Below are 26,800 nucleotides of genomic sequence, written 5' to 3'. Positions count from 1 at the left end.
TTTAGGATTAACCACTCAATTCCCTTCACTATCTGAAGTAGCCTTGCTTTGGGGACATGGGCCTGGATCTGTCAACAGGAACAGTGACTTAAACTGAGTTATAAAAAGAATTATATACTTGAACTAGACAAGGGGTTGATTAATGTCTTGGTAATTGCCAGTGGTACAGCAGTTCACTAATAAACCAAAACAGCTGACCAGTGTCAACATCGCTCACTCGTCCTCAAAGGTATCATTGGGCTGCGTGAGGGGTGAGGGTCTGTTACTGGGTCAAACTCAGACAAAGCAGCCACTGCTGATTCTGGAGCAGCAGAGCATAAAAGCTTGTTATTCCATTATGTATTTCATTTTGTAAACATTAAATATCGTGTTTCATAGAAAAAAACTAATGAAGAACTAACCTAGTCTTGGAATACACAAAATCTAAATGGCCTTCTCAGCACCATAGCTCTTGGCAGACAGCTTCACTTTGCCATTGTAGGTGGAGGGCAGGCTCTTTTGAGTAATGTGACCCTCGTCAGGCAAAAAATATTAAAACCATCTCAAAGTCGCTGTAAACTGTCCAAAATTCTAAATTGTCTTTTTACTTTGTTATTATGCTATTATGGTGTCTTTTATTTTATATTGCTGTGAAAACAACAACAAGAACAAAAACTTTGAATAATAACTTGTTTTTGTACTTAGGCTATTCAAATGTAGCACCATTAACAACATTTTTCAAGGCTACATTTGATGTTGACCCTCATCTCATAATTACAGAGTAGAACTTGAAACGCGTCATAATACAATTCAATGCAGCCTCATAACTCACTGGGTACTTATACTTTGCTGTTGACAGATGCTATGTGTAATTGTGTAGTTACACTAGGAATTGTTGCTTTACAATGAACAGGATCTCTTGCATGACTGCAGGGGGAAAGGATGGCAGGCATGGCTCTTCTCAGTCAAGGTCCCTGCCCAGTCAGTGTGGAGGATGCTCACAGCAATTGGGGTGACAGGGAGGGAGAGAAAGGTGGCAGCTCGCATGACGGGGGAGAAAGCAGAAAGAGCCTCTTGCTGGTTATGGAGCAGGAGAGAGGAGCTTAGCTGGAAGCCAGGAGGAGTTGATGGGTAGTGATTTGGCCACCACTGCCGACCCACCAACGTTGAGGGTGTTGCGGTTCAAGGTTGAAACGCGTTGAAACATCTTTTTATGTAATTGTAATCGACAGGCGATTTGTCCAGAGTGCAGCCCATCTCTCACCCGATGACATTTAATGCAGACTGCCTGTTTAATAAGTGGTCGGTTACGGATAATGAATGAATGAACAAGTAATCATTTCAGCCATCCTCAGTAGTTTTACCATTCACCGTAACACTCATACAGCTCTTCAGCATCATCACCTCTTCTACAAGTCTGACTTCAAGAGGGGAATAACTATTTACTGTCTATTTTGTGCTTCTCTGCCTTCCCTGCCCATGCTAAATTCTCTCTAGTTAATTAGTTTCTCAGTCTCCTTTTGTGATTCACTGTTGGAATAAGTGATTGACAAATTTCCTACATAAAGAAGAAAGCAGACAAGATTACCTCACCTTCAGTTTTGCAAACAGCAGGTTACTGAGCAGGGAATGGTTCTCAAGGTTGAAGCCATTTTGCATGGAAATGAAAGAATGAAGAGGAGACAAGGTAAACAAGCAGCAGATTTTATGTTTGATGAAGAGCAGAGACAAATCAAAACACACAAATATATTCCAGGCAAAGTCATTTCAAACGCAGATGTGCTGTATGTTCTCATGCCTGATTTCAGTGATGGGATGTGCACATAGGCATAGCGTGTATACGCCTATGCGTGTGTAAAGACACACGTGTGTATACTCGTATGCACGCACGTATACACCTGTGTGTACGCACTCGCGTGTAGGCGTGTTTAGAGGAGTGTGTGTTTACACATACCTGTACGCGCCTCATTCTAGTGATGGCCAACAGCATGGATCTGACCCAAGTAAATGGAACAGGGCCATAATTAGGTGTACGTATGTGCATACGTGTACACACACGCATACCCGTATATACTCTTGTTAACGCACACGCATATACGCATATGTGTGTATGGAAATGGCTGTGTGTGAGAATCCAAGTAGATCAGCAGTTTCTCAAATACTCAGACCAGCCCATCTGGCACCAACAACCATACCACGTTCAAAGCCACTTAAATCCCCTTTCTTCCCCCGTTCTGATGCTCGGTTTGAACTTCAGCAAGTTGTCTTGATCACCTCTACAAGCCTGAATGCATTGAATTGCATTGTGATTTGCTGATTAGCTATTTGTGTTAAGCAATTTAACAGGTGTACCTAAAGGGGCCAGTTAGTGTGTGTATGTGTGCATATATATATAGTTTGTTTTTCCACCACATCGCCAGATGGTGGAGCTGGTGGAGCACTTCAAAAAGCACTTAAAAAATCTGACATTAATCCAAGATTACACTTGTATCTATGTAACATTTCATGAACAACTGCTGCTTTGACCACATGGGTGGCTTGCCATCGAGAAACACATCCCGACAAAGACCTCTATTAAAAACTACATGTTCTGCTGTGTTTTAGATGCTTTTTATTTGTTTATTAGTAGCAATCTTACTATGTTAAAATACTAAGTAACACAGAACAAAAATCAAGTTTTACATATATAAAAGTTATTTTTTATAATAAAATGATATGAAGATGAAACCTGGATTTTCAGCCTTTTAGACTATTTTATTAATTGACTTCTTTATAAAAAGATAAACTATTTTAATTAGTATTATAACTGTATTTTTTTCCTATACTTTATGACAATTTCAGGGCTGCCAATTTATGAGAAAACCTTGGAGTGAGACTTCGTGGCGGGGCCAGTCGGGATTACCACCATAAACCCAGTATATTTATCTATATGAATATTTTAAAGAGATGGGATCAAGTCACCCATGTACAAGTCTAAAGACAGTCCCAAGTTTTAACCTCAAGTCTCAAATAAGACCCAAGTAATTTGGGGGCAAGTCAAGTCAAGTCCTAGGAATATTGCACAAAACCAGGATAAGGGATTAAGCTGGGTTATGGTGGTTATCCTGGATGAATTTAGCCTCAAGTTGGTTGCACAAAAGCGGGTTAACTCTATCCTGGACAAGTAACCATGGTGATTTATCCTCTGCTAGCCTGCTCCTGACCAGGCTAACAACCAGGGTAAAAATCTTGTGGTGGATCTGTTGTCTGTAATCTGAGAAATTAATGTGTTTTACGGCATTTCCACAATCTTTCTATACATAAATTTAGTCATCCTGCATCCAAATATTTTAAATATAGTCATTTCATTCCCTGGTGAATTTATTAATTTATTTATTTATTTAGTTTTAATAGTATTTATTAGCACAGATTATATATAAAGACAAAAATCTATTTGAAATTTCCTTATTTATACAACACCAACTTTGAAAGCTTCAAACCGATACAAAAAAATCAGACCTTGCTCAAATACAATACAGATGTAAAAAAAACTATATATATATATATGTGGGAAAAAAATAGGAAAAATGATAAAATAATATATCTACTTAAACATTTGGACTATAGTGCAACTGACAGAAATTAATTTGGTTTAAATTGTCTCCTAAACATAAAAAAGCAAAGAAAGTGATGACTTGGTAGTCATGGGATTTATTTTTTTATTTTTTTATTTCAGATAATTGGCACAGACTAGCAACGTGAAACACAACACGCTCCGCCTCTTCCCGATGCTGCCCAGTTTACTGTTTCTATGACAACAACGCCGTTAACTTCAGTTTCGGATGTTACCATAGAAGCTAAATTGTGCTAAAAGAGCCGTGTACCAGAAAACCAAAGCCTGAAGACACTGGATGAACAACCAGGTAAACCAACGCTGAATCTGCTGTCACTGACTGCAGTTAAGTTGTGACTACTACTGCGACCTAACGTTTGGATTAGCTGAATCAACTTGATGTTAGCCTACTCCTCGCTAACTCGCTGCACCTGTAACTTCGCCTTCTTGTTGACTTTGCTCGCAACTCCTTTCAGTGGCCAGCTGTGACAGATGGCTACCTCTCCGGGAGTTTACAAAGCCTCACCGGCGAAGGACATGCCGAAGTTCACCGTGCTGCCTCCTATTGAAAAGACGCAGCACGGGTGGCAGAGGGATGACGTCCAGCAGACCACGGCAGCGAAAGAGGAGATAGTGGAGAAGATAATGAAGCACAAGAAGCTGCTGAAGCACAGAAGGAGTAAAGTGCAACAAAAGCAACTGCATAGGATATTGTATGTTTTCCCTCAGCAGTGTTTTCAGTACTATTATTAGTTACAGCTGTGCCAGAACACCCCATCTACATTTAACACGGGCAGGTAATCAGTTATGTATGTTTACATTCCTACAAAGTGACAGTCTGTACTAACATTATTACAGGGTTTCGAGAGCAATGGAGGATTACAGACAAAGCATTGAGAGGGAAGCCGCTTGCAGTGTGCCAGCAGAGCCAAACTTACCACCCTCTGTAAGACATCTTTAAAACTATTCACACATTTCAAATACGTAGAGTGATGCTGATGAGGTTTATTTTCACTTTACAGATGCTTAGTGAGGAGCGGAAAAGAAGGGTATGACTCAATTTTAGTACTGAATTTGATAAAGTTACACGAAGAGTCAAATTCCTGCATATGGAGATATGTTACACCTTGTATTGGAACTATTTTTCACCATTTGCAGATCAACTACAGGTTTCTGAAGGAGCGTGTAGAGAGTTGCCCCTTACCTCCAATTCAGCAAGAGTGGCTGGACTCGATTGTAGCTCGAGTCAAACCTAAACGTAAAGGGAGCCTTGAGACAAATAAACTTCTACAGGAGCTTTGCTTGGAAGTCACTGACGACTTCCGCAGTGTGACTGTCAAGCACACAGGTATTGCAAATCATTTTTATTGTAGGAATCTACTGCTGTGTGCAATGGTTTTAACCCTAAAATAAGTAGTTGTAAGTAAGAATAAGACAGACTGACTTTGATAATGTTGAGACCATGGCTCTGTGATAACAATATAATCTGTTGCAGGACTCTTTGTTCTTCTTGTTCCTGCATTTAGATCATTATGACGCTGTTTTGGGTCATTGCCATGCGACAGAGCTAAAAATTTTGCATAATATTAAATGTCTAGGCTTACACCACCCTGTCTCATTGTGCCAAATTCACTCCCTCTAGTGGACAGTGTAATAAAGAATCCAGACCACGTGAGCTCATTAAAACAGGAGACTGGCCAACCAAAGTGAGTCAATCATTTATGCACAGTAGCCAAAAAGCTGTTGACCTACGTGTTCAATCCCCACTTTTACTTTTAATCTCTGCAGAGTTCTTGATTTCTCCCAACCGTGGCATAATAGTTTTATCAAAAGTCGCAGGAGGATAAAGGCAAATTTGCACATTCTTCATCCTGTAATGCAAGCTATGTTGGACATTGGCAACGTGACGTTTTCTCCACTGACCCTAGTTGATCTCTCGGGATTCAGGTAGGGAAAGACGACATGGAGGCTCACAGACACGCGCACGAGTTGTCTCATATAAACATTTGCTTGTTTTGTTTTATTAATATTGTCGTGTTTGTATAGAGCTTCAGGACCTGTGGACTGCAAGAGCCTACAGAACAAAATGGCCGTGGAGTGTAAGAGGACAGAAGATCATATCATGAACACCTGGTTTCCTAAAATAATCCACTTACTGACAAGTAAAGATACGCTGAAAGGAGTTAAAGAGGAAAAGGTGGATTCTTTCTATGACTGTGCATCTACCCTCATTTCAAACCAGGTGTGAACATGCTCACTTGATGTTTGACTTTATCATGAACAACAAAGTTATCTAAATTAATCATATGTTACTCACTGGTGGAATCAAGATAGTACTAGAACATGTTAATTAGCAAGCAGGTTGCTGGAGACACAACTTGTCTTTTGAAGCTTGTTAAGATTTGTGTCGTAATAACTGCCTACTCAGCAAACATAATTGCCCGAAGAAGGCTAAGGTAAACTCTTTATAGTGAATTCTTTGTACAGCATGTCAGTTCAGCCAATATTTTTTTTTGTCCTTCTATAAATTTGTAGTTGAGATCCCTGCTTCACTCCAGTGTGGAGAAGTTTGTCAGTGTGTTTGATCCAAGCAATAGCCACTGCTTGCCGATCTTTCGCATGGCTTTGACATTTGATGAAGAAAATATGGAAATTTACCCCACCTTACAAGATCTGGAAGCATCTGTTCTTGAGATTCTTAACAGCATAACAAATACAATGCAGGTGAGGAGAAATAGCATAAATGCCACACTATTTATGTATTTGCAAAGTATTTTGAGATAGTATTAATATTTATGGCATTCATCCACAGAAAGTACAGACTGTCCAGTCATGGTTAACGCAAACCACATCTTCATTTGTGGATGCCAAGGTGGCTGCTCATGTCTATGACTGGGCTCGGGCCACTGTGAAGAATGCTTTGCGCAACAATTTAGAGGAACCTGGCGAACATTTCCAAAACTATGGTGATGTTCCATTGTCCAGACATCTCTCAGTATCACTCTATGGGCATCAATTGTGTTCATTGCTGTTAATTGCTGACTGTTTGTTTTATAGTGGACAACTATGAATGGCTAATCAATGGAACTGCACAGGCCCAAGTGAACAAGTTTGTAGAGGAGGAACACTCTTTTGATGAGTACACTAAGGTGACAAGTCATACAGTTCAAATTCACTCTGCATGTGTTTAGTTTATTTTCTTGCCTTGTTTTTTCATTTCCTTGTTACTGTCAATGCATAATCCCACCAGCAAGTGGAGGAGTTTCGTGCTGTGTCGAAGGAGATCATGAGTCATCCATCGAAAGCCCACTTCACAATGGTTCATCTGGACTGTGAGGAGCTCAAACAAGGGCTGGCCAACAAAGCCAAAACATATGCTGAAGTACTTCTAAAGAAACTGGTCAGCAGGCACCGTGAGCAAAATCTACAGTAAGTTACATCCTGTGTTATCCTTAAAGTTTGTCTTTCTCTTCCTTCTAAAATGTTCACACTTTGATGTTTGTTTAATCTTACTTTGTATTTGTGCAAAGGATCTGCTCCGACTTTGAAACCATCAGAACAAAAGCTCTGGAAGTTCCAGAGAATACAGAGGACATGGCTCAGATGGTTGAATACATTAGTTTCTCAAAGACAAAGGGATTAGAAAAACTTAATGAACAAATAAAGGTGACTACCCTCATGATTGGTTTGACCCATGTACACTATGGATTAAGTTCAATTTTAACATCATTCAACTTGTGTTCTGACAGGAAGCCTCATGCAGACTTAATTACATCTTGGATGTCCACGTCATTGAGCCAGAGGATGTAGAGCTTAATTCCACCATTTTTGCCTGGCCAAAAATGATGAGTCATATATTTGAAAAAAGTGACGAGGTAATGCTAGAGGCCAAGCAGAAAGGAGAGAAGGAGCTGATCACTAAAAGAGAAAGATTAATGGTACAGCTGGAAAAGTTGGGACGCAGAACAGAAGAGTTCCCACAATGCTCTGAGCTGGATATGATGCAGCAGGTACAGTGGATACAGATAATGAGATGTATGATTTGATAAGTCTGCTTTGGAGATGATTTGTTTACTGGACAGAGCCAGGAAAACCGGCGCCCCTTTCCACACTTAATGCAGTGCTCAACTAACTGGCTGGTTCCATCTTAATATTTGACAGCTACAGGAGTGAGATCTGACTTAAAATCATTTATAAACTAGGAGGGCTTCATATTAAAATATGAAAACTGAAATGGTCTGAAGTAGTAGGTTTTCTTGTAATATTATAACATGAAATGCAAATAATTAAAGAAGTTTTGGTCAAATAGCCACTGACTATTAGCTTTTGAACAATTGTCCTAAGTGCCCCTTTAATTTTGGATATCATCATAAATATACACATATATATATATATATAATGATTATGTTATCCCTTTTTGGAATGTCAGTATGTGGCGGATGTCAGAACAGTTCAGAAACTTCTCCAAGAGGCTGAGGACACAATTGTCTCCATTAACAAAGAAGAGGATTTCTATAAATCAGACAAAACTTGTTACCCAGAAGTGGAGGTCATCAGAGAGAATATTGAACCGTACCAGAAGCTTTTTGGATTGGTCTTGACGTGGCAACGCACAGAGAACAGGTCTGATTTCAATTTTGAGCACAATGTCTTTTAATGAAGCAAAACTCCCTGGTGACCTTTTATCCCCTTTTTGAGTAGATGGATGGATGGTTCCTTCCTGGATTTGGATGGTGAAAGCATGGAGGTAAAGGTGGATGAGTTCTTTAGGGAGATCTTCAAGATGCTGAAGTTTTTCCAACAGAAACAGAACAAAGCCTCGCAGGAGATGGAAAAGATTCCTGAAAAATCTAGGCGACGACGTAGTGAGGATGATCCAAGGAAGCAGGAGAACCCCACAATAGTTTTGTGTTCCACTGTAATGGAACAGATCAAAAACTTCAAGGTAGTTTATCCAACTGTGTTTTGTAAAAGCACACAAATGAATGGTGCTAAGTGAAGTGTTGTTTGTTGATGCTGAACTATTATGTGCTTAATTTAACAGGAGCACATCCCTGTAGTGTCCATCTTGTGCAACCCAGGTATTAGAGCTCGTCACTGGGACCAGATGTCAAAGATAGTCGGGTATGACCTTACTCCTGACTCTGGTACAACTCTCCGGAAAGTTCTCAAACTGAACCTGACTCCTTACCTGGAAGAGTTTGAGTCTATTAGTGCTGGTGCCAGTAAAGTAAGAACTGATAAAATGTTATGTTTGCTTCTACATATTTTAACAACGTCTGTGTTGAATACTATATATCCACACTATCTTTCTGCACAGGAATTTTCCCTGGAGAAGGCTATGCAAACCATGATGCAGTTTTGGGATGGGATTTCTTTTCACCATCAACCTTACAGGGAGACTGGTGTGTCTATCCTGACTGCACTGGACGAGATTCAGACCATGTTAGATGACCAGATCGTTAAGACTCAGACTATGAGGGGTTCGCCATTCATAAAACCATTTGAAAACGAAATCAAGGTTGGTGTCATGTTTTAGAGAGTTCTTATGCTTAATGAATAAATGCTTCAAGCTCCATGAGAGTTTTGCCGGCTGCCCTTCTTTTAACCGAGCATTTCTCTGATCTTAGCAATGGGAGGAGCGGCTGCTTCGCATCCAGGAAACCATAGATGAGTGGCTGAAGGTGCAGGCTCAGTGGCTTTACCTGGAGCCCATCTTTTCATCCCAAGACATCATGCAGCAGATTCCAGAAGAAGGGCGACTTTTCCAGACTGTCGATAAAAACTGGAAAGAAGTCATGAAGCACTGTGTCAAGGATCCTAAGGTAAAAAAAAATATATGTGATTGAAAAATTAAAATAAAATCTAATACATGTAGTGTTTGAGTTACCTGATGATTTGTAATCACAGATCCTGCCTGCAACCGCCCTACCTGGTTTGCTTGAGAAACTGCAGATTTCCAACACCCTCCTTGATACCATTATGAAAGGTTTGAATGCCTATCTGGAGAAGAAACGCCTCTTCTTTCCCCGGTAAAAAAAAAGAAAAAACGATTTTGCTGATTTCTTTGTCCGGTTCTTAATTAATATCACTAATTTTGAGATGTGCCATGAATGCTGCTGTTAGGTTCTTCTTCTTGTCTAATGATGAAATGTTGGAGATTCTGTCTGAGACCAAGGACCCACTACGAGTCCAGCCACATTTGAAAAAGTGCTTCGAGGGTATTTCCAAACTGGACTTCCTACCCAATCTGGATATTCAGGCAAGACAGTCACACATATTGTTATTGTTACATGACACGGTGGCTGATTAACACTGAGTAAACAATGTTGTTACCCAGGCCATGTATAGCAGCGAAGGGGAGCGCGTTGAGCTAATCCAGCTCATCTCCACGTCTGAAGCTAAAGGAGCTGTGGAGAAGTGGCTGGTTCAGGTGGAGGACGTCATGCTTCGCAGTGTCAGAGATGTCGTAGCCCGGTCCAGAGTGGTGAGATTGCTATTCCTCCATATCTGCAAAGCACATGTCCCCACTGTGGGATGAATTGTTGTAAAGGATTATCTTATTTTATGTTTTCTTAAATAATGCATACAAATGTGTTTTCTAACTCCGGTCACGTTGTGTATGTATCATATTATGCATGTATACAATGAGTCACCGAGTCAGTGACAGCCTGTGTGTGGTTGTATTGACAGGCCTACGCTGAGACTGCACGGAACCAGTGGGTGAAGGAGTGGCCTGGACAGGTGGTGCTCTGCACCTCACAGATTTTCTGGACTTTGGAGGTTCATGAGGCCATCAGAGCAGGGGCTGGTGTAGGTCTTTGTACAATTCACGCAGACATTCAACTTTTTTGCTTTTCAGATACTTGCAGCATCATTCATGGAAGTGGTGTTTAGTTGTTCCCCAAAAATGATGAGGTTTTCAAGATTGTTAGTTAAAAGTTTAATTTGTTTAATTTGTTAATCTATTATGTTTCGCCCTCCTAACAAACTGACCTAATTATTTGTTTTAACCAACATAATACTATATTGTATCACCTTGGGGAAAAAAATAAAAAGGCTTTTGCTCTCTGTAGGGTTTAAAAAACTACTATCAGAATCTTCAGACGCAGCTCAATGACATTGTGGAGCTGGTGAGAGGAAAACTGCCCAAGCAAACCCGGATTACTTTGGGAGCGCTCGTCACAATCGATGTCCATGCCAGGGATGTAGTCATGGAGCTTATTGACAAAGGTACAAAGAACTTAATTATTTCCATTACAGCAGCATAGTGTTGCACATCATCCAGTAACAACACCCAGATAACGTTTTTACACTGGTGTCCATTTTTACTAGGCGTGTCACATGAAACTGACTTCCCATGGCTAGCCCAGCTTCGCTACTACTGGAGCAATGACAATGTTCGTGTTCGCATAATCAACTGTGATGTTAAGTACGCCTATGAGTATCTGGGGAACTCGCCACGTCTGGTCATCACTCCTCTGACCGACAGATGCTACCGAACTTTGGTGAAGAAATCTCGCACATAGTCTTCTTAAACATATTTAATCCTAATTTAATATTAATACTTGTTATTTTCATTTAGCATTAAATTCCTAAGCCCTCCTTCTGTTTTAGATTGGAGCTTTCTACCTGAATTTGGGTGGTGCACCTGAGGGTCCAGCTGGAACAGGAAAGACTGAAACCACCAAAGATCTTGCCAAAGCACTTGCTGTACAATGTGTGGTTTTTAACTGTTCTGATGGACTGGATTATCTCGCTATGGGCAAGGTAGTGTCCACTAGACTAGACAATTAAAACGTATATTTTATTGTTATTCTATATTTACACATGTAAAATATTATATGTAAACACATATGTTTGTACAATTTCTCACAGTTTTTCAAAGGTCTAGCTTCATCTGGTGCATGGGCTTGCTTTGACGAATTCAACCGCATTGAGCTGGAGGTGCTGTCTGTAGTGGCCCAGCAGGTCCTCTGCATCCAGAGAGCCATCGAGCTGAACTTGGAGTACTTTGACTTCGAGGGGACCATGCTCAAACTCAATCCCAACTGTTTTGTGTCCATCACAATGAACCCAGGCTATGCAGGACGCTCAGAACTCCCAGACAACCTCAAGGTTTTTTTTAACAGTAGAATGTTTTGTCTGACATAGCCATTGTCAGTCAAGAAACCATTTCACCAACGTAACAAAGAAAAATTGTTCCACTGTTCAAACCTGGCGATTCTACATATTTTTTTTTTTCATTTTTCTTTGTGCAGGTGTTGTTCCGAACAGTGGCCATGATGGTCCCCAACTATGCACTGATAGCAGAGATCTCCCTGTATTCATACGGCTTCCTCAATGCCAAACCGCTGTCAGTGAAGATTGTGATGACCTACAGGCTTTGTTCAGAACAGCTCTCCTCTCAGTTCCATTATGATTACGGCATGAGGGCCGTCAAAGCAGTGCTTGTGGCTGCAGGAAACCTCAAGCTCAAGTATCCTGATGATAATGAGGACATTTTGGTATTTGTTCTCAAATGTATTAGTCTGTGCTTTATGTCTTGCATGTGTAGCGCAACACTCAGTTGACCCTTTCCCTCTCATGTTGTGACATTCAGCTGCTGAGGTCCATAAAGGATGTTAATGAGCCCAAGTTTCTCTCCCATGATATTCCACTGTTCAATGGAATCACCAGCGATTTGTTCCCAGGCATTTCACTTCCTGAGGCTGACTATCAGGTCAGATATGTTTAAGCCACTGTTTATTATTTTGCCCTAAATAGATATACCCTTGCATTCTTTCCAGTCGTCATGTCTTTTGTAATCAGTGTCTTTTTGTGATCCCTTTTAGCTGTTTCTACAGGCTACTGGCGAGTGCTGTAAAAATCACAACGTACAGCCAACACAGGTCTTTTTACAAAAAATTATCCAGACATATGAGATGATGATAGTTAGACACGGGTATGTCATATTTCTATATTTTGATATCATGTTTGACATATTTCCAGCTGTAAAATGTTTTTATACAATTAGGACATGACCTGAAGGGAGTACACATTATTTCATCATTATGCTCTCTTTCAGTTTTATGCTGGTGGGAGAGCCCTTTGCTGGAAAGACCAAGGTGCTACATGTTCTAGCTGACACTCTGACTCTAATGAATGAGAGAGGACTTGGCCTTGAGGAGAAGGTCATTTTCAGAACAGTGAATCCAAAGTCCATCACCATGGGTCAGCTCTTCGGACAGTTTGACCTAGTTTCTCATGAGGTAGATTTGTGCCCTGAATCTTTTTTACTACAGTTAAATACATACGTGTATTTAGAATGTTAACTTGGACCTCAGACAACAAGAAATCCGTCTCTTTTTGTTCCCTTTTTGTTTTTCTCTTGTTTTAGTGGACAGATGGGATTGTGGCCAACACATTTCGCGAGTTTGCATCAGCTGACACACCAGACCGCAAATGGGTGGTTTTTGACGGTCCAATCGATACACTTTGGATTGAGAGTATGAATACTGTGCTGGATGACAACAAAAAGGTAAAAAATAAAAAGCCAAAGTAAAAAAAGAGTACATTCCTGACTAAGCCATTGATTTTGCTTTACTCTTCTTCTACAGTTGTGCCTAATGAGCGGTGAGATCATTCAAATGTCCAGTCAGATGAGTCTGATTTTTGAAGCAATGGATCTATCACAGGCCTCTGTGAGTTAGATGTTACCACAGTTATTTTTCTGATTATAACAACTGCCAGTTGATTTGCTGTATTCTCACTGTTTGCAACAGTTAAATTTAATAATTCACCAAGGTGCTTGACAAGAATCTGAGCATCATTTGTTTTGCCAGTGTACTGGATATTATAGAATTACCCTGGTAAGGTTATCTGGGTGTTCCTGGTTCTCCTCTCCCACTGCAGCCTGCCACAGTCAGTCGATGCGGTATGATCTACATGGAACCCTCTCAGCTGGGCTGGGAGCCATTGGTGATCTCTTGGATGAACACTCTTCCTGACACTCTGCAGAGCCAGGACAGCCGCTCCCTGCTGCTCGAGCTCTTCCACTGGTTCCTGCCTCCCGCTATCAAGATGCTACGTAAACACTGCAGAGTAAGGACCCCAGGGCCCATGATAAGCCAGATTCAGACACAAGTTAACATTTTTTATGTGTGAAATACAGTAACTTTGCCATGCTAGATTATGTTTTTTGGTGTGTGCGTGCAGGAAGTTGTTCCCACTAACAACAGCAACATTGTGATGTCCTTGTGTCGACTGTTTGAGATGCTTCTCAATGAACCTGTGAAGTCAGGACCTGTGGAGAAAAATATTCGTACCTGGATCATGGTAAAGGCACTAATTATTATATCTGATTAAGTAATATCTTAATCTTATTTCTTCAAAGTACTGGTACAGATGCACACTTTACAAACATTGCACTGCCATACAGAGGTTTTTGTATGTACATTTGATATGTCTGCTGGGGTTCGTTCTCTTTCACCTGCAGGCAGCTTTTGCATTCTCTTTGGTATGGTCTGTGGGTGGCAGCTGTGACACAGACAGCAGAGAGAAGTTCAGTGAGTTTGTCAGGATGATGGTTTCGGGAGGAACACAAGAACATCTGATCCCGGAAACTGTAGGAAAATGGGAGTGTCCAATGGATGAGAAAGGCCTGGTGTATGACTATTTTTATGAGGTATTATGAGATTACATCACTCAGGAGAATTTCACCAGCGCTTAATCAGTTAATAATATTGTAATCTTTTCTACAGTTTCAAGGAAAAGGCAGATGGGTTCACTGGAATGATTCCATTAAGAATGTCAGCCTTGGGGACAAAAATACCAAAGTACAAGAGATCATTGTTCCCACTATAGACACGGTTCGCTACACCTACTTGATGGACCTCTGCATCCACTATGGAGTGTTAGTATTTTCAGAACTGTGGATTGAGCCACACAAATGTACATTTTTGCCATAAATTAGATTTCTTCATGTGCCATATACACTGTATATTTTTATGTTTATTGTATTTAACCTGAAGTCATTAATGTTTAATGTTTCTAAATAGATTTCTTTTGCATGTTGTGTTTCCCTGCTCAGTCCTGCCCTGTTTGTTGGTCCTACTGGAACTGGGAAGTCAGTGTATGTGAAGGAAAAACTGATGAACAATCTGGACAAAGACCACTACCTTCCCTTCTTCATCAACTTTTCAGCCCGCACTAGTGCAAACCAAACCCAGGTCAGTCATTAGGATTTTGGATTATTAAGAAGATACACAGATACATAGACTGTTTTAATAATTGCAAATGCCATATTATTATCTCAACATACAAGAAAGACTGTAGTTTTAAATATTTCTATTGTTTAATGTTTATTTGTTATGTCTTCCAGAATATCCTCATGTCCAGATTAGATAAGAGAAGAAAGGGGGTGTATGGACCCCCCATGGGAAAAAAGTGTGTCATCTTTGTAGATGACATGAACATGCCTGCTCTGGAGCAGTTTGGAGCACAGCCTCCTGTGGAGCTTCTTCGACAGTACATAGACCATGGAAACTGGTATGAGCCACACACTATTTCATGCTAACAAATTATAGATAGAGATAGAGATATCACAGGTTTACTGCATTAAGGCGCTGTTCATTAAAGAGGCAGACTTGTTATGCTCTCGCAGGTACGACTTGAAAGACACCTCCAAGGTCACGCTTGTTGACCTCCAGCTCATCTCAGCCATGGGGCCTCCCGGTGGGGGACGAAATGCTGTGACGTCTCGCTTCCTTCGGCATTTCAATATTTTTAGTATTAATGCCTTCAGTGATGACACCATGGTTCGCATTTTTTCCAGTATTGTGGCCTTCTACCTCAAAAACAATGAATTCCCACCTGAATATTTCACCGTGGGTAACCAAATAGTCACAGCTACAATGGAGGTAAATTCACTAAATGATGCAAAACCCAAATTAGGTGGATAAATATGTTTGGTACTTGTAATATACTATATTGGAATTCCAAATTCTCTACTGGACTAATTCTTTGCCTTTTTTCAAAGGTGTACAAGAAAGCCATGGAGAACCTGCTTCCAACTCCAGCAAAATCCCACTATACCTTCAACCTGCGGGACTTCTCACGTGTTATCCAAGGTTGCCTGTTGCTGAAGAAGGCGTCTCTGGAGAGCAAACGCACTATGATACGGCTCTTTGTCCATGAGGTTTTCCGTGTCTATTATGACCGTCTGGTAGATGACAAAGATCAAGAGTGGCTCTACACGCTGATGAACAGCATCCTCAAAGATCACTTCAAAGAGTCGTTTGACCAAGTCTTTGATCACCTGAAACAAGGCAGTAAAGTAAGTGGATATTCAGTTACCCGTCCTGTAATGTCTTGAGCTTAATTATTGCTATACATATTTTTATGATGTAGCAAGGAGGAGCTACTTGATTCCATTTTGAATAATATGTTTTTGTTTTCTGTCACCGTATTTAACATCCTTTGAACATGATTAGGAAAATCTATGAATTTCTGCAATCAATATGCTTTCACTTTCAGCTGGTTGAGGAAGACATGCGAAATCTTCTGTTTGGTGATTACATGAACCCTGACCTGGAGGGTGATGACCGCTTATACGCTGAAGTGCCTTCAATGGAAAGCTTTTCCCAGGTGGTTGAATCATGTCTTGACGAATACAATCAGATGCACAAGAATCGGATGAACCTCGTCATTTTCCGGTAAACCATCCTCAGAGCTGACTTGGCGATGATGAAACTCTGTTTTTATAATTCCATCTTTGCATGTAAACTTGACTGAGAATATCCTGCTTTACATAGGTATGTCCTAGAACACTTGTCCCGCATCAGCCGTGTGTTAAAACAGTCGGGAGGCAATGCCCTGCTAGTGGGAGTGGGAGGCAGTGGACGACAATCGATCACTCGCCTGGCCACTTCTATGGCTCACATGACCATGTTCCAGCCTGAGATTTCTAAGAGCTATGGCATGACTGAGTGGAGAGATGACCTCAAGGTCTGCTTTTAAGTTATTCTGATACGTTACATATGTTTGTTCTTAGTGTTTAATGGTGCCTTATTTCACTGGTATTTTTTAAAAGTTTTTAGCATATTCAGTCACTATACTCTGTCTTAATGAGTTTCCTTGAATTGCAGATGCTGCTGAAAAATGCTGGGGTGAAAGGACAGAAAACGGTGTTCTTGATAACTGATGCTCAGATCAAAGATGAGGCTTTTCTAGAAGATGTGGACAGTGTCTTGAACACCGGAGAGGTGCCCAATCTGTTTGCCGTAGACGAGAAACAAGAAATCATGGAGGTAAGCTAGTATCAGCCTTTACAGAGGAAATTATATAATATCCAGAAGCCCCATTTAATATAATAATTTCATCTCATCTTTCTCTAGGCAGTACGTCCTGTTGCCCAGGCGGGGAATAAGACTCTGGAGCTGAGTCCTTTGACTCTGTTCGCCTTCTTTGTGGCACGCTGTAGAGAGAACCTGCATATTGTTGTAGCCTTCAGTCCTATTGGAGACGCCTTTCGAAATCGCCTGCGCCAGTTCCCTTCTCTTATTAACTGCTGCACCATTGACTGGTTCCAGGTACTATACTGGCATTAGGAGGCACTCATTACATCTGCAATAAAATACTCCACATGCCAGGCACTTAAGCACTAATAACTATGAAAGACAGAGGTAACATAAAAGAAAGAAAGGGGAGGGGAACAGGAACATAGGTTAACTAACAGGCACAGGTCTTGATAGTGTCAGCAGTCTGTCTTTGCATGTTCATCTTTGATCTTCAGTATCCTTTTCATCTCTGTGCCCTGACAGCCATGGCCAGAGGAAGCTCTTGAGCGAGTAGCCAACTCTTTCCTTGAGTCCCTGGACATGAGTGAAAATGAGAGGCAGGAGGTCATACCCATCTGCAAAACCTTCCATACCTCTGCCAAACAGCTTTCACAGCAGTAAGACACGGTAGTGCATGACGTGTACATCAAAAGGCGAGGTACACGTAAAAAGCTTCAATTGCGCTCCATGCTTTCATTGCAGATTTCTCTCTGAGCTGGGTCGCCATAATTATGTGACACCAACATCCTACCTCGAGCTGATTGCAGCTTTTCGGCTACTACTCACTCAGAAAAGAGACACTGTCATGAAGGCAAAGCAGAGGTACACCAATGGTCTGGATAAACTAGCCTTCGCTGAATCTCAGGTATATGCACCATACAATTTATACCTTAATAATTATGCTTGTGTTATTTCTTGGTTTAAAATGCATACCTTTGCTGACACAATGTTTTTTCTGTAGGTGGGGGAGATGAAGAAGGAACTGGTCGACCTGCAGCCCAAACTGGAACAGGCAAAGATAGATAACACCGAAATGATGAAGGTTAATACTTTTTATTTCAAGTAATTTCTTCCCAATTGGAAACAAATATGGATTTGTGCATTTGAATATGTTTTTTTTCCTTCAAATTAACAGGTCATTGAAGTGGAGTCGGTGGAGGTGGAAGCCAAAAGTAAAGTCGTGCGTGTTGATGAGGAGGCAGCAACTATAAAAGCAAATGAGGCTCAGGCTCTGAAGAATGAGTGTGAGAGCGACTTGGCTGAAGCCATCCCTGCCCTGGAGGCTGCACTCTCTGCCTTGGACACATTGAAGGTGAGCACCCTTGATCTACACAGCCTTTTCTCTAAAGGATTTGACTATTCAGATCATTGAAGTTGAGACAGTTGAGTAAGTAGAGCTGTCTGTTTCATTTCAGCCCTCTGATGTCACAATTGTCAAGTCGATGAAAAACCCACCTTCAGGGGTGAAGCTGGTGATGTCAGCAGTGTGTGTGATGAAGGACATAAAGCCAGATAAGATAGCTGACCCAGCTGGGACCGGAAAAAAGGTTACATGACGAAAGAAAACTTACAGAGAAATTATAATTGGCTGGTACATATGAGTAACATGTTTTTTATGTCTAGGTTTTTGACTATTGGGGTCCAAGCAAGAAGTTATTGGGTGATATGAACTTTTTACGAGATCTTAAAGAATATGACAAGGACAACATTCCAGTGAGGAAAACTACTGTTGTTATTATTATTTTTAAAAATCTTTTGTATTTTTACCTAATGCATCTGTTTCTATATTACAGGTCCCTGTGATGCAAAAAATCCGCAGTGAGTACATGACTAATCCTGACTTTGATCCAACTATAGTGGCAAAGGCCTCCTCTGCAGCAGAGGGCCTGTGCAAATGGATCAAAGCCATGGAGGTGTATGACAGAGTAGCAAAGGTGCAGTGTTTCTGGATTTTTACACACCTTCTCTTCTCACTCGCCCTAATTATAGTGCATGCATCCCTCCATTTATTCTTTGACCTCAAACTCTCTTCTTGGTATTAGGTTGTGGCTCCTAAGAAGGCCAATCTTGCAGAGGCACAGGAGTCCCTGGCTGCTACCATGGCCCTCCTGGACCAAAAGAGAGCTGAGTTAAAAGAGGTTGAGGATCGCTTGGCTGCCCTTCAGAAAACTTTTGAGGAAAAGACAGAGGAGAAGGCCCAGCTTGAGTTCCAGGTGGATTTGTGCGCCAGGAAGCTGGACCGCGCTGAAAAGCTCATTGGTGGTCTAGGTGGAGAGAAGACCAGGTCACGATGATGCTTATAAGTATTATTTTGTTTATTATTTTCTGAAATGTAACAAACATATCACTTGCTGAATCCAAATGTGTCCATAGATGGTCCAAGGCAGCAGATGACCTGCAGAGTACATATGACAACTTGACAGGAGATGTTCTCATCTCTGCTGGTGTCATTGCTTACTTGGGCGCTTTCACCGCTGGCTTCAGACAGGACTGCACCAAGTTATGGACCAAATTCTGTCAAGTAACAGTCTTTCTCTCCTCCATTTTAATCTGTTTTAGTTTGTATTTGTCCTTAAGTAATTACTTATCATGTCTTTTTCACCAATCTATATATTTCCAGTCTAAGAATATTCCATCCTCAGATGACTTCTCTCTCAGTAAAACCCTGGGAGATCCCATCAAGATCAGGGCTTGGACCATTGCAGGCCTTCCCAGCGACTCTTTCTCTATTGACAATGGTGTCATTGTCAGTAATTCGCGTAGATGGTGAGTCTGTATTTATAAAATCTTTCACTTAACTTAATTTAATGGTTTATTATTCCAATAACAAGAGTATTTTTGTTCTCGTAGGCCCTTGATGATTGACCCTCAGGGTCAAGCTAACAAGTGGGTAAAGAATTCAGAGAAAAACAACAACCTCAGCATAATCAAGTTAACAGACGCAGACTACATGAGAACTTTGGAAAACTGTATTCAATTTGGAACGCCCCTGCTACTGGAAAATGTAGGAGAAGAGCTGGACCCTTCTCTGGAACCACTGCTGCTCAAGCAAACATTCAAACAAGGTGCAGGGGAAATGATATGTCTGCCCGTTTAAGATCTTAATTTAAAAATTGCAAATATTGCCAGTTCACACACTTTTGTTTTACCTAGGTGGTGTTGATTGCATCAGGCTCGGTGAGAGTGTGATTGAGTACTCTGCTGACTTCCGTTTCTACATCACCACAAAGCTCAGGAACCCCCACTACCTACCAGAACTAGCCACCAAAGTGTCTCTTCTCAATTTCATGATCACTCCGGAGGGTTTGGAGGACCAGCTGCTGGGCATAGTGGTTGCCAAAGAGAGGTAGATGTCTGCCACTGGAATACTGCAGTTAACATACAGGTCTTCTAGCTCACACTTTGTTTCTGCTTCATATTTTCAGGCCAGAGCTGGAAGAGGAGAGAAATGCACTTATCCTTCAGTCAGCTGACAATAAGAGGCAGCTGAAGGAAATTGAGGACAAAATTCTGGAGACGCTTCAGTCCTCTGAGGGAAATATCCTGGAGGATGAGAGTGCTATTCAAATTCTAGACTCAGCAAAGATCATGTCCAATGAGATTACCAAAAAACAGCAGGTGGGTAGTCCATGCAAATGAGACGGGGATTGTACATTTCACGAATCTTGGCCTAACTTCCCTCTGTGTATTTGATAGATTGCAGAGAAGACGGAGATCAAGATAGCCGAGTCTAGAGAGGGTTACAGAGCAATTGCCAAACACTCGTCCATCCTGTTCTTCAGTATTGCTGATCTGACCAACATTGACCCGATGTACCAGTACTCTCTCAGCTGGTTTGTCAACCTCTACATTAACTCCATACAAGACAGGTGAGTGATACATTTTGTAGTGTATTCTGCTCAACAAAGGGGTTGACCAGCAGAAACCCCCCATACTCTGGTGTCTGTCACGAACTTTTAGCAGTGGATTATGTAACTTTCAGTTTGTCCGTGTTAATCTGAAGCTTCTTGACTTTTATTTATCAGCAACAAGTCCAAGATTCTGGAGAGAAGGCTTCAGTTCCTAATTGATCACTTCACCTATAACCTGTACTGCAACGTCTGTCGCTCTCTGTTTGAGAAAGACAAACTGCTCTTCTCCTTCCTTCTCTGCTGCAATTTACTCCTGTAAGTTCAAAACATAACATTTTCAGAAAATAAGAGCAAACATAAATCTCAGGAAGCGCATTTGCATTTTTATTGTACCAGTAACTCAAAAAATGGTTTAAGACAATTGTCTTCTTGTCTTCCCAGAGCAAAAAAAGAGATTGACTACTCTGAATTAATGTTCTTGCTGACTGGAGGAGTGGGCCTGCAGAACACACTTGCTAACCCTGATCCCAGCTGGCTACAGGACAAGAGCTGGGATGAAATCTGCAGAGCCAGTGAGATGCCTGGCTTACAGGGAATAAAGTAAAAAAACATTAATCAATCAACAAACACTACTTTTCATTACTTGTGTCTATTATGCGTTTCCTCCTGCCATTATAATTTACTTTTGACTAATGGATTGAATTGTAATTTATTCCACAGAGAGGCTTTCATTAAGAGTCCAGGAGACTTCAAACCTATTTATGACAGCAAAGAGCCGTGCAACGTTGCTCTGCCTGCACCATGGTGTGAACAACTCAGTGACTTGCATAAGATGATCATTGTTCGCTGTCTGAGGCCAGATAAGATAGTACCTGCTGTGACTAAATATGTCACTGGCAATCTGGGAAAGAAATTTGTCCAGCCTCCTCCGTTTGACCTGAGTAAGAGCTACCTAGACTCTAACTCGACCATCCCACTTGTGTTTGTGCTGTCTCCAGGAGCTGATCCTATGGCTAGTAAGTCCTATACAATCAACCACTGATATATTGCTACACTTGTAAATCCTTAAAAATAACAATATCCCCTCCACAGGCCTACTGAAGTTTGCCAGTGACAAGAACATGGGCAGCTCCAAGTTCCAGTCTATCTCTCTGGGTCAGGGCCAAGGGCCTATTGCTGCTAAAATGATATCCACAGCCATGCAGGATGGGACGTGGGTGTGTCTGCAGAACTGCCACCTAGCAGTTTCTTGGATGTCCACCCTAGAGAAAATCTGCGAGGACTTCAGTCCTGCAACATGCCACCAAGATTTCCGACTGTGGCTCACCAGCTACCCTTCAGCTAAGGTATAAAAAAAAATCATTCAGCACAAGTGCATAGTGATATAGGACTTTTATCTTATTGTATTCCATATGAATTAAACAAAACACTTGTTCAAAATCAGTTTCCAGTGACAATCCTACAAAACGGGGTGAAAATGACAAATGAGCCTCCTACCGGACTCCGACTCAACCTGCTGCAGTCTTACTTGTCAGACCCCGTGTCTGACCCAAACTTCTTCAATAGCTGTCTCAATAAAGAGCTGGTGAGATCTATATTTTGCACGACACATGAAATCACATTTATTATTATAATAGGTCTGTTGCACAAATTTTCTGACTCTTTGATATCTTCACCAGATTTGGGAGAAGCTCCTGTATGGACTGTGCTTCTTCCATGCTCTCGTTCAGGAAAGGAAAAAGTTTGGTCCACTGGGCTGGAATATTCCCTATGGCTTCAATGAGTCTGACCTCCGTATAAGCATCAGACAGCTGCAGGTATCTATTCACAGTCTCAGTGGTGGAGTTTCTGTTATCAAAAATGATCTAAAATGCATTTAATTCTCGTTCCCTTTTAGCTATTTGTTAATGAATATGAGGAGGTGCCCTTGGAGGCCATAACGTATCTGACTGGGGAGTGTAATTATGGCGGCCGTGTGACAGATGACTGGGATAGACGTCTCCTAATGACGATCTTGGCCGACTTCTACAACAAGGAAATCATTGAGACATTTCGGTACCCTTTTTCACCTAGTGGCGAATACTGTGCCCCACCTAAATCTGACTACGATGACTACATTCTGTTTATCAAGGTACAAACAATTAAGGACGGTGAATGCACATCTATTTTTGCAATGAATTCCATGTCAGTAGGAATGTGTTTGCTGTGTTATAGAAACTTCCAGTCAGCCAGCATCCAGAAGTATTTGGGATGCATGAAAATGTTGACATTTCGAAGGATTTGCAGCAGACGAAACTGCTGTTTGATTCGTTGCTGCTCACTCAAGGTGGAGCAGCTAAGGGAGGTCCTAGCTCTGGGAGTGACAACACTCTGTACGACATAGTGAATGACATCCTCACAAAGGTAGACACTAATTAAACCCCCCCTTCATTTCATTTAGTAGATTTTAGCCATGTGACTAGTGGTTTCAAGAAAGGCAATGCTGGTGTTAGCCCAGAATGAAACATCTGGAATGGCTTCACTCGTTGTGTACATTCAAGATTCCTGGAGGACTTCTAATTTAAACGACCTCCTGATTTTCCTTTAGCCTCATCATTTTTCACTCTTCCTTTGAAATACAGTATTTCAGCATCGATAATGCATCGTACAAAAGGAATGAATTTGATAGAAACTCACTGTTCCCAGATAATGCCTACAATCCTGAATGTTAGAGCATCACTGTGCCTTGGTACGACCTCTACTGCGTAGGTGTAGACTCTTGCTGCAGATGCAGCTATGTTTTTTACATCAGATCAACTTTTATGCATTTCTTTTTTCTTGATTTGAATTCGCAGATACTGCACTGTACATTTATAACTGTCATGTTTGCTTATTCCCCAGATTCCACCTAATTTTGATACAGAAGCAGCTCTCTTGAAGTTTCCAGTATTGTACGAGGAAAGCATGAACACGGTTCTTGTCCAAGAGATGGAACGCTACAACACGTATGAACAAAAAAGCTCAGGGATGATCTTTAAGCCGTGCTGATCAAACATTTTCTACCATTTACCTGCTGTTTTTTTGTTTTCTTAGTTTGTGTAGTACAATCCGTGGAAGTCTACAAAACCTCTTGAAGGCCATCAAGGGCTTGGTGGTGATGGATGCAGAACTGGAGGCGGTCGCAGGCAGTTTGATAGTTGGCAAGGTCCCAGAGAAATGGGCCAAGCGCTCATATCCGAGCCTCAAACCTCTGGGCAGTTATGTTACCGACTTTCTCTCAAGGCTGAGGTTTCTGCAGGTGAGACTATTAACTAAGGTCATCTAGATTTGAGGGACACTCTTTTATTTTTGTTTTTCTTTTTTAATGTGCATGTTTTAGAGCTTTGGTGATTTCTTCACTTATAGTTTCTCTTTTACTTCGTATGCCTGTAGGTTTGGTATGAAACCAGCAAGCCCAACGTGTTCTGGCTGTCTGGATTCTTCTTCACACAAGCCTTCCTTACCGGGGCTATGCAGAACTACGCCAGGAAATACCATGTCCCCATTGACCTGTTGGGCTTTGATTTTGAAGTATGATGGCACACACGTCCTACAACCATTGATAGATACTGCAGATGGACATATAGTTGTTCTCAGTTACAATGTTATTGTGAAAAAGAAGAATGAAAAATGGGATCTGCTCTCTTTATAACCTGTCACTGTCACGTTTTGGTGGTGATGTATGCCAAGGAGCAAAATAACTTTAATGAAAACTAATAAAGGAACAAAAAGTGCTTAAGTTGAGAGACAGGGTATCCAAAAACACAACACAATAGGAAACACCAACAGGGGTAATTCTGCAAGGGTAACCCAAAGGAGTGACTTCATAGGTGTAACAGCACAGAAAAGCACAGAGGAAAGTCCACAGACAACTTGACAAAAACGAAGGGAAAGGCAGGACAATATTAGCGCACATGGGAAAACAGGAAACACAAAGAAATGAAACAGGATTATTTTAGAGGTACCAGAAACACAAGCACATGACAGACCATATTAAAAAATCCATATCATTACAGTCAGGCAGAGGCTGGGATAGATTTATTGTTCAGTGACCTTCTGCCGCCCACCGACTCAAAGGTTTTCAGGTTTTGATCATGCATAGTTCCGGTCCTTCTAATTACCTTATTGATTCTACTGGCATCTCTGGTCCTGATGCTGCATCCCCGTCACAGTCCAGCAGCACTTGTTATTACAGAATGGAAGCTCTGGAGCTTCTCGGTGCGGGAAAGCTTTGAGCTTCCTCATACTAGTCTGCTCATCCCTTTTTTGGACACAGTATCAATGTTGGTCCTTCAGTCTGTTGTTTCAAGTGGAAACTCAAGTAGACGTAGTGCTTGATTATTTCAACCTCCTCACCCCTGGTGTGTATGGGCTTCGAGCGCTGAGACTGTAACTTAGCAACAGTGGTGTGTGTTACACTGTTGTATCAATATGGAAGATGTGAATTCCCTGTGGATAATAATAAATAATATTATAGACGCTCAGTGATCGGTGAGCAAATGCAGCACATGTAGCGGTTCCTGTTTTTCACACAGCTCTTAATGGTTTAAAATTCCTCCTCCTCTGTCTCCATGTCTTTTTATAGCCCTAAACATGTGCCTTGTTTTCATGATTTGGCGATGCAGGTCCTTCCTATTGATGAGTCAGACACAGCGCCTGAGGACGGTGTTTACATTATTGGATTGTTTCTGGATGGAGCTCGCTGGGAAAAAGGAAGGTAGATAGCATAGTTCATAGCAGGATCATTGTTAGAGTAATAGCTACATGAGGCAGTGTCAGAAAATAACTACAGCGTGTCTAATTTAGAAGTACGCTTTTGAGATACTTTACGTGGCTTTTATTTTATGCTTTATGCTCTTTTTATTGCACACTGCTTCTACAGCACTGTGCATTAATGACTATACTCTACGCCATTTTTAAATTTATGTAATGATGTTTTGGAGACTTTGTTATTTATAGAGTGTTTAGTTACTTTTACTTCCTCCGCCACCAGGGAACTGACATGAGCTTTTGTTTGTCTCTCCATTATCAGTGGAGTTCTAGCTGAACAGTACCCCAAAGTCCTATTTGACACGGTGCCCATCATTTGGATAAAACCCAGTAAGTATTGTCCCACTTTGTGTACTGCTATGTAAAATGAATGCGTGTCATGCTCTCAAATGTTTTCTTTGACTACATTATTGTATTATTTCTGATGGCTATCAAAGTCCTGCCTCCTCCTCTCCCACACAGCTGAAAAGAAGAGCGGCGCCCAGCCTCAGAAACTGTACGTGTGCCCTCTCTACAAGACCAGTGAGAGGAAGGGCACCCTTTCCACTACAGGCCACTCCACCAACTTTGTCATTAGCATGATATTGCCAACCAGTAAGCCCCCGCAGCACTGGATCAAGCGCGGTGTGGCCATGCTCTGTCAGCTTGATGACTGAGATCGGACAGCACACTCCTGAAGACTGAAGCACTTTACTGTGGCACCTCTTGATACGACTTTGATGCCCTTTATGTGGATTTTATCCTTATCAAATGCAAAATTAAATGTTGACAATGTATTTGACTAGTAATGTGGTGTGTGTTTCAAAACTATGCATAAATCATGGAGATGAGCATGATATTTCTTTCTTTGTCTAGAATCCTTTACAAAATAGTTTTCTCTTCTTAAAAATGCATAGAAGTAATAACATGTGCTCACCTCAGTCCTCAGCAGGTATACCATTCCAGAAAGAAGAAGCCTGTAAAAAAAATAAATAATGCACAATATTTACTTTAATAAAATGAACGGCAATATATGTTATATTCTGTGATGCATTTACAGTCATGTACTGTAGCATGTAAAGTGAAACTGAAAATGACCATTCTTCTATTTTAAAATTAAAATAGCTAATTATAACAAACATTTATGAGAAAAACGGTGGCAGCAAATTCTTTATGCTAAATTATGTAGATTACTACATCTCAGAGTAAACGCTCGACCAAACCTGTTGGTCTGTTTTCTGGCCTCCTCCTCGTACACTGATCTGACACCGTCACTGCACCTCACAAGTTAT

At 41.2% G+C, this 26,800-nt stretch overlaps 1 protein-coding gene across 1 annotated transcript; it reads left to right on the top strand.

Moving 5' to 3' along the window:
* The first annotated feature begins 3,705 nt into the window (after positions 1-3,705).
* Positions 3,706-26,317, top strand: dnah12 (dynein, axonemal, heavy chain 12). Its single transcript, XM_047571091.1, is given in 72 exon segments — positions 3,706-3,881; positions 4,048-4,284; positions 4,430-4,517; positions 4,594-4,620; positions 4,730-4,919; positions 5,214-5,277; positions 5,360-5,518; positions 5,618-5,813; positions 6,107-6,295; positions 6,384-6,537; positions 6,629-6,720; positions 6,822-7,000; positions 7,102-7,237; positions 7,321-7,581; positions 8,001-8,194; positions 8,273-8,516; positions 8,616-8,801; positions 8,892-9,092; positions 9,202-9,396; positions 9,482-9,603; positions 9,698-10,058; positions 10,265-10,384; positions 10,648-10,804; positions 10,907-11,079; positions 11,189-11,341; positions 11,450-11,689; positions 11,833-12,078; positions 12,174-12,293; positions 12,406-12,515; positions 12,639-12,822; positions 12,951-13,091; positions 13,171-13,254; positions 13,466-13,654; positions 13,769-13,888; positions 14,049-14,237; positions 14,314-14,465; positions 14,643-14,781; positions 14,934-15,100; positions 15,216-15,471; positions 15,591-15,887; positions 16,088-16,266; positions 16,366-16,558; positions 16,699-16,860; positions 16,948-17,142; positions 17,374-17,507; positions 17,593-17,755; positions 17,852-17,932; positions 18,026-18,202; positions 18,306-18,437; positions 18,514-18,603; positions 18,684-18,824; positions 18,933-19,174; positions 19,264-19,411; positions 19,511-19,656; positions 19,741-19,955; positions 20,044-20,236; positions 20,316-20,508; positions 20,587-20,759; positions 20,916-21,056; positions 21,183-21,341; positions 21,462-21,757; positions 21,834-22,087; positions 22,186-22,326; positions 22,421-22,558; positions 22,639-22,872; positions 22,956-23,144; positions 23,622-23,725; positions 23,814-24,018; positions 24,153-24,290; positions 25,385-25,476; positions 25,792-25,859; positions 25,992-26,317. Coding segments are annotated over 71 exon segments (12,006 nt in total). The 5' UTR covers positions 3,706-3,881; positions 4,048-4,063; the 3' UTR covers positions 26,186-26,317.
* Positions 26,318-26,800: the final 483 nt, after the last annotated feature.

Source organism: Mugil cephalus, chromosome 1, assembly GCF_022458985.1.
Source record: "Mugil cephalus isolate CIBA_MC_2020 chromosome 1, CIBA_Mcephalus_1.1, whole genome shotgun sequence".
Classification (NCBI taxonomy): Eukaryota; Metazoa; Chordata; class Actinopteri; order Mugiliformes; family Mugilidae; genus Mugil; species Mugil cephalus.
Note: the sequence above shows the minus strand (reverse complement) of the source record. Positions and strands in the feature narration are given on the sequence as shown.